The 8,022-nt window shown below is 51.0% G+C and overlaps 1 protein-coding gene across 1 annotated transcript; it reads right to left on the reverse strand.

Annotated features, from left to right (window-relative positions):
* Positions 1-1,629: 1,629 nt before the first annotated feature.
* On the reverse strand, positions 1,630-2,565 carry LOC134434122 (olfactory receptor 14A16-like). Its single transcript, XM_063182813.1, has one exon. It carries the CDS (start codon positions 2,563-2,565, stop codon positions 1,630-1,632), a length of 936 nt encoding a protein of 311 aa, XP_063038883.1.
* Between the last annotated feature and the right edge of the window lie 5,457 nt (positions 2,566-8,022).

An 8,022-nucleotide genomic window follows, 5' to 3' on the forward strand; every position in this document is an offset into this window, starting at 1 on the left:
TGGACTTGATGATCCCCAAAGCCTTTTCCAGCCTTGCTGATTCTGGGATTCTCTTAAACCAGCCTTGCAGCAGTTGCAGGAGGAGCCCTGGGCCTCCTCTTCAGAAGCTGCTGCAGCCCAGGTCCCTCAGCTTCTCTTGGCAGCCCCAAAGCCCATCCTGTCAGTCCTGCAGAGCCTCTGCAGCTCCTCCTCACTGCCCAGAACAGGGAGCCCCAGAGCCAGACACAGCAGCCCAGATGTGCACCCCTGGCCTGGGGTGCCTCTGGCAAGGGAGCAGCACCAGGCACTGCAGGAGCCTGCAGACAATTCCTGCAGCACTTGTAGGGTGATCCTGGTCCCCAAGGGATGTTTCCATGGTGCCAAGTCAGGAACTGCAATGGGGAGTGGGGCCAGAGAGGAAAGGGCAAACAGGGATGGGCTGTTTGCAGGGCAGGGAACCGGGGAGGGAAATAGGAAGAAATATAAAGCAGGCAAAGAGTAGAGAAGGCAAAGGTGAAACCACGGAAATGCTCAGGGCAGTTTGGGGGTGGCTGCCAGGCAGCCCTGGCTCTGAGCAAACAGCATCTGCAGTGGGACAGGAAACTCCCAGCTGATGGAAAAAAAAACTTTCTGGCTGACTGCAGAGGCCAGGACAAAGCTGAGTGGTTTCCCTGGTGTCCTCCAGCCCTTGCTGGCCCCAGGGCCTGATGGCATTTGTGCTCCCTCAGGTTCATGTCCCCACAACAACAGCATGGGGTGCTCCTGCCTGCTGTGTGCAATGCAAACAGGGGCTGCTGAGCCAGTGCTGCCGTGTCTGTGCCTGCAAGGATGGGGCACCTGTGTGAGCTGGGGGAGAGGCCAGGGCTGCAGAGGGGGGATGTTGTTGGCAGCTCCATCAGGACGCTCTGGGACGCTGCCCTGGGCGATGCAGCACACTGGGGATGGATCAGCCCCTGCTCTGCTGCTCCTTCCCGTCTGCCCCAGGGCCCTTGCAGAGCCCCAGCATGCTGTTTGCCCCCAGCCTACCCATGGCCAGCCTGGGGCTGCTCACGGGGCTTTTCTGTGCTGAGCATTGGCCTGGGCATGTTCTTGAGAGAGCCTGGGCAAGGAGCCTGGAGCCCCCAGGGCCTGGCCTGAGACGTCAGCGCTGCCCCAGCAGTGCCCATGGCCTGTTCCTGCTGCAGCCCTGGCACTGCCACCCCCAGCGCTGTGCCCGGCCCCGAGAGCACTCAGGCGCTGCAGCAACACCAGGGCCACCAGGGCAGCGGGGCAGGGCCACGGCAGCAGCACTGGCAGCACCAAGTGCTGCTGCTGCTGGGCACAGCTGCTCGGCCAGCCCTGATCTGCCCCCAGCTCTGCACACAGACATTGCTGCTGCAGCTCCAGAGAACACAACAAAAGGGCGTCTCTGCAGAAAGCTTTGCTTGGAGATTGTTTAGATCCTTTAAAGCCACTGAGAATGCAGCCCCTCATTGACACAGTCTATGGGCACAGGGAAGGTGGAGACAAACAAAATGAGAGATGGCACAAAGAATGACATTTCTTTGTGGACAATATAATAAAACTAATATAAAGGAAAAAAAAAGCCTGTATCAAGCCATCAATAACATTACTTTTATTTCACGTCATTTGTAGAATTTGGCCAGCCGTTTAATGTCTCTGAAACCATCCAGTCATCAGTTTCCACACTGCAGCCTTGAGCTCCTGGTTCCTCAGGCTGTAGAAGAGGGGGTTCAGGGCTGGAGGCACCACTGAGTACAGAACTGACAGGGCCAGATCCAGGGATGGGGAGGACATGGAGGAGGGCTTCAGGTAGGCAAATATGGCTGTGCTGATGAACACAGACACCACAGCAAGGTGAGGGAGGCAGGTGGAAAAAGCTTTGTGGCGTCCCTGCTCAGAGGGGATCCTCAGCACAGCCCTGAAGATCTGCACATAGGAGAAAACAGTGAACACAAAACAGCAAAATGCTAAACAGCAAGTAACAACAAGATAACCAAGTTCCCTGTGGGAGTTAGTGTGTGAGCAGGAGACCTTGAGGATTGGGGGCACGTCACAGAAGAACTGGTCCAGGGCATTGCCATGGCACAGGGGCAGGGAAAATGTATTGGCTGTGTGCAGCAGAGCATTGAGAAAGGCACTGGCCCAGGCAGCTGCTGCCATGTGGGCACAAGCTCTGCTGCCCAGGAGGGTCCCGTAGTGCAGGGGTTTGCAGATGGACACATAGCGGTCGTAGCACATGATGGTCAGGAGGAAATACTCTGCTGAGATGAAGAACACAAAGAAAAAGAGCTGTGCAGCACATCCTGAGTAGGAGATGTTCCTGGTGTCCCAGAGGGAATTGTGCATGGCTTTGGGGACAGTGGTGCAGAGGGAGCCCAGGACAGTGAGGGCCAGGTTGAGCAGGAAGAAGAACATGGGCGTGTGCAGGTGGTGGCTGCAGGCTACGGCGCTGATGATGAGGCCGTTGCCCAGGAGGGCAGCCAGGGAGATGCCCAGCAAGAGGCAGAAGTGCAGGAGCTGCAGCTGCCGCGTGTCTGCCAATGCCAGCAGGAGGAAGTGGCTGATGGAGCTGCTGTTGGACATTTGCTTTGCCTTGGCATTTGGATCTGTGAAAAAAGTAATCATGGAATATTTTTGCTTGGAGAGGGCCTTAAATATCCCAGCACAGCTTGGGGGCACATTCCACACACTCCCTACCCAGGGCTCTACTGCCTGGAGCTGTCCCTGCCAGCAGCTGCTTCCCTGTGCCCAGGGCTGGGCCCTGCCAGTGCTGCCAGAGCTCAGCCCAATCCTGGGGGCTCATCTCTGCCCTGCAGACCCCTCCCACCTCTGGCACTGTCCAGGGGCAGCTCTGGACCTGCAGGCTCTGATGGCAACGTCAAAGCAACCCTGAGGAGGCTGGATAAACAAGACAAGATGCAGCTTCTAAGGGGCCCTGTGCTGATTTCTGTCACTGCCTGGTTTAGCAACATCTGAGAAATATTTTTTTTTTCTCATCCTGGACTGCCAGATGAATATCTGTTTGCAATTTCCCATCAAGACAACCCAGAGCAGTACTTTAAAAAAGCAGGATTTTCCCTTTTATGCAGTCCCTGCCTTGCTCTGCTCCCTGCATAATCTACTTGGAAATGTTCTGCAGTTAAGTGTTATGCTGGGAGCAGTCCTGAACAATGCAGCATCCTCACGACACCATTAGAGCCCTCCCAAGCCTTACCAGCTGTCTCTTTTCACCCAGATCTTGTCCCCCAGTGCTGGGAGCAGCTGCCAAGGCTGGCTGAGAGCTGTCCCTGGCAGGCAGCAGAGTCCCTGCCCCAGCACAGCACCCTGGGCTGCAGGACCCTGCTCTGCACGACAGCCCTGGGCACCCCTGGCTGCTCTGCACAAGAGACAATCAGAGAAGGTACTCACAGGGTCATTAGGCACTGGGATGTTCCAGCTTTAGGAGATGGCTCCAGGAGCTGCAGCTGAATTGTCCTGCAGCCAGAGGTTCCTGTGCCAAGGGCTGGCAGTGATTGTGCCCCAGGCACTTCTCAGCACCTTCCCAGCCCTGACTGATTGAAGCTCTCTGTGCCTCTGTTCTGTTCCTGCAGTGACTGCAGGCAGTGCCCCCAGCCCTGCTGGGCTGGCAGAAGAGCTGCTCATCAAGAGAAATGTGCTTTTGAAGCTCTGCTTGGTTTCCAGGAGCTGCCTCTGTGCCACGAGCCCAGCCCAGCTCATCAGCACAGACACAGCACCAGGACTTTAATGAGCCTGTGGGGCTTTGTGCTCAGGCCCTGAACATCAGTCCCTGAGAGGGAGCTGAAGAAACCTCTCCAGAACTCCAAGTCAGAATCCAATTCCAAACTTTCTTGGACTTTTAATGGGTCCCAGAGAGGGACACGACTGAGAAAGTGTCCCCAGGCCCCAGGCAGAGCAGAGAACTGGAGGCAGTGATGACAGGTAGGGACAAAGAGAAGCCAAGTCTTGGTGCCCTGGGGCACAGCAGCAGGGTCTGTGCCACCAAGAGCTGTGAGGAGACACCTTGTCCTGAGACCCTGGGGCCTCCTGGCACAGCCCCAGCCAGGCTGAGCACTGTCAGCCCTTTGTCCTGCGCTCAGCATCCCCCCCTAGCCCACATCCCAGTGGCTTCAAGGATCTGCTGGAAGGAGTCCCTGGGGAGCCTTGCTCAGCAATGGCCCTGGGGCCTCCTTAATGCTCCCTGCAGGGACTGCAGGTTTTTCAAAGGACTTTGGGTTTGACTTTTGCCTTGGAGTCTCTGAGAGGTTTATGCAATCCTGGCCTGCAATTATCTGCTGTAATTAGTCCCTGGAGAGGCTTTGTCAGGAACAACATTCATTGTGGCTCATTAATGCTTCAAGGTACTTCAGTTGTTTGAAGGTACTTGGTGTTTCCCTTTTGATACAGACTCTGTGAGAGGTTTGTGCACTCAAGGCCCCAGTTATCTGCTTTAATGAATCCCTTTAGAGCTTTGTACTGACACTCAGTGGGGCTCATTAATGCCTTGAGATACTCAAGGTTTTTAAGATATTTATGTATTTTAGAATACTTTTAGGTACTTTTAAGAATTTTCCTTCCCACGCTGAGTCTCTGAGAGGTATTTGTGCCGTCCTGGTCTCCAATTCTCTCCTCCAAAGGGTCCATGAGGAGCTTGTGTTGGGTATCTTCCCCTTTCTGTTTTACAACCAAGATGGAACTGAAATAATTTTGTAAGACTTTCTAAAAGCATCCAAACAAGCATAGGACAATTAACAATAAAGCAACAATCAGTAAGAAAATTAATAGTCCTGTTTTAGCAAGACATCATCCAATCCTTTAGTCCCTTGGATTGGAAGAGTTTATTGACCCAGTCTTTGTTTTCTACTTAAAGCTTCTTGAACCCTTCCTTCAGTACCTGAATGCTCTTGTGGATTGACTCGCTGTGGATGGAGAGGTTCATGCAACACATGCCCTCAGAGTCTATACGGCCATGCCCCATGTGCCCACAGTAAAAACTCTGTCACTGTTCTGCAAGGTGGCCTGTCTGATGGTCTCTATGTCTGAGAGCAGGCCACTCAATATGAGGGAGGCAGCATTGTTTTGCTTACTTAACAGGCACCCAAGATGGTCTAATTGTCCTAAAGCTTTAGCTGCAGCCCCCCAAGGTAGTCCATATTGAGGGTGCTACCATCCGATACCTGGATTAAAGCTTGCAAAGCCATCTCTTTGATATCATCCAACACTTCTCAGGGGATACCTGCTGCTTAATCATCTGGTAGGCTGTGTTGTCCTTCTCCAGCTAGATGGTTGATTGTCAATTCAGATCTTGCCTCATTATTGGCATAGTCTGCTATTAATTTATTTAGTAAACACTTCCATCCCCCTTCCCACAGGGTGTATTCTGTAGGTGACAGCAACATGGTCATAATACATTTTAAACCATAGGGGGTTAAGACATGTGCTGTAAACATGGCCCTAATTAGGCCATTAAAAAACAGTAAGTCCTTCCTATGGTCTTTAGGTGCCCTACACAGATCCTTGATTTCCCCGTAAACCAATGGCTGATACCTGGGATTCTGCCCCCTTCTTTTATAACATACGGGGGCAATGAGGAATTTTGAGACTATATGCCAGTCTTCTTACTTTCCCAGGGATCTTCTGGGGTTGAGGGGCAAGGTGGCTCTGAGGAGTCCAAACTGTCTTCTGGGGAGGAAGAATGACTTGGAAGAGAAACATTTGGATTAGAAATAGTGGGGCAGTTGGGCTTAGTACCTTGAACATAGGGTTATATTGTTGCCAGAGGGTGATGCAAAAGGCATCAGGTGTTGGGGAGGAAGGGCCTTGACCTAGGATGGCAGACTTCCAGGCTGGCCTTCTGGAGGCATGGCCCAGGGTAGTGGGGGAATGATTGACCGTGGAGGCATAACCTGTGGTTTTGGGGATAGAGTCTGGAGGTTCATTCAGGGTGGAAGAGAAGGTTGTGGTAGCAGGAAGTGGAGCAGCCAAGATGGAGGGAAGACAGTCAGGGTCAGGGGCATCTGGAAAATTTTTAATGATCCACTTCATGATTGATTTTAATTTGTTCTTTGAAGATATTTGGTCATGATCAGTGAGAATTAACTTAAAGCATCCATATACGCACCTTTCTACTTTGGACATCCGCTTACCCATTTTTCTCTTTCTCCGCCTTAGGTGGAACAGCCACTGGAACAGCCTAAATCAGTTTTGAGATGTGGATGCGTATTGTAAAAACACAGGAGCAAAATGGGCATTAATTGTCCTGTATTTCCCCAAACCCGCCTGCAATCCTACGCAGGTGAAACTGTCATTGTCCCTGTGGATCCTGGCTGAGGTCACTCGAAGCAATGATGAATCTGCCCGCCCGGCACAATCCAAAATCCCGGGGAGCACTGGTCTATCCATCAGCTCACCCCAGCTGACATGACTGAATGTCAGGGTCCCTGTTTGTGCACCAAATGTCACAATGAGGGCGGCTCTGACAAACCTTTCTGGTTCCCCAACTTCTGGGCAAGGGTGGTGAAAATGAAAAGGAGCAGATGCTGGGGAAGATGAAACAGGAAAGCCTTATAAATATGATTGCCTGGCAAAAGATTTTGAGAATATAGAAACTGTAAGTGAGATTGAAATGAAAGCAAGCTTTTAGATACCAAGCCTTAGTTACTGAACAACTGGAAAACAATGGTATGGCCGGCTAAAGGTAGTCTTCTTTTGATGAAACAATTCCCTCTGCTTGCAGACAGATCCAAGGGTCAGAGCAGACCCTACTAGCTTGGCAGAAGGGGTCCAAAGAGTACTTTTTAGGATTTAAAATATAACACAGTATGGCAATGTAAAGTTTCTTATAGGCTGTATGTAAATGCCATAAGATTTGTATCTTATACTAGAGTGGTTAGTGAAAATTAGAATATGCGTCACAGAAGAAGATTTATTGTATTGTAATGGGAACTCCTCTCCTCTTTTGGACATCCATTTTGGGCGCCTCTTTTGAGCTCCTCTTTTGGGCCTGCTCCAAGCTGTGTCTGGCAGCTCCAAACAAGGCCCCTGCACCCACACCTGTTGGGATCTCTAGCTGGTCAGATTGACCCTGAGAAAAGTTCAAAAGTTTCTTTTCCTAGCCCAGTGCTTGAAGAAGGAGTCAGGGCTCTTCATTTCTCCATCTTAAGGTTGTTTATTTTATGTTATCTGTAAAAACTTTTCTCCTGCCCTGCCGAGGTCAGCTCAGCAACACTGTCCAAGGCATTCTGCCTGCCCCCGGGGTAGTGTTATGTCTTTATACTAAAAACTACATGCACAATGTTTACAATTACTTTCCAAAACCTATCACCTATGTTAGACAGTGAGCTTCTACTCTAAAGCAATCTCTAAGTGCCAAAATCACAGCAGAAGATGGAGGCCAAGAAGAAGAAGGAGAAAGGCTGGATACACCCAGTTCCCTCCATCCTGCCTCCTGAACCCCCATACCAAAAATTCTAAAATCTACTTTTCTCCCCTGTGCTAACTTCACTGATATTCTACTTAACCTCTTGTGCCCTGCTGTCCTTCATACAATGTTGGTAATTTGCTCCATGGGTCATAATCAAAACCACAGGGGCATTCTGGGCTCTGTGCCAGGGTCTCTGAGACCCCTGGCAGGGGTCTTGGTGCTCAGGACAGCCAGAGGGATGTCCTGGGTCCTGACACACACCCTTTGCAATAAACCACAAGTTCAAGACCTGGCTTCAGAGATCTCTCATCTCCATCCATCCCAACCGTCCTACCCCCCGATGCTCCTACAAGCAGGATCAATGGAGTTACCAAAAAAAACTTTAGTAACAGGGTGAAAAACAATACACATGGAGAAGTTGAGCACAGCACGAGGGGTGTGGGATCCAAAGATCTGAGATAAAGGCGAAGCAACAATGTATACACTTGGAGGTAGAACACTCTAGCACAAAAACCAAAGAGGGGAAACAAGTAACAAATAGGGGAGGAAAACTTGGACAACTTAGCATAACAACACTAAAGGCATATGAGGGAACTCTCAAGCTCACCCTAGGTTAAACA

The sequence above is a fragment of the Melospiza melodia genome, unplaced genomic scaffold, assembly GCF_035770615.1.
Source record: "Melospiza melodia melodia isolate bMelMel2 unplaced genomic scaffold, bMelMel2.pri scaffold_32, whole genome shotgun sequence".
Classification (NCBI taxonomy): Eukaryota; Metazoa; Chordata; class Aves; order Passeriformes; family Passerellidae; genus Melospiza; species Melospiza melodia.

Bases quoted from the DNA above. Each gene is read 5' to 3' on its own strand.
- LOC134434122 (XM_063182813.1), bottom strand. From the start codon at position 2,565: ATGTCCAACAGCAGCTCCATCAGCCACTTCCTCCTGCTGGCATTGGCA.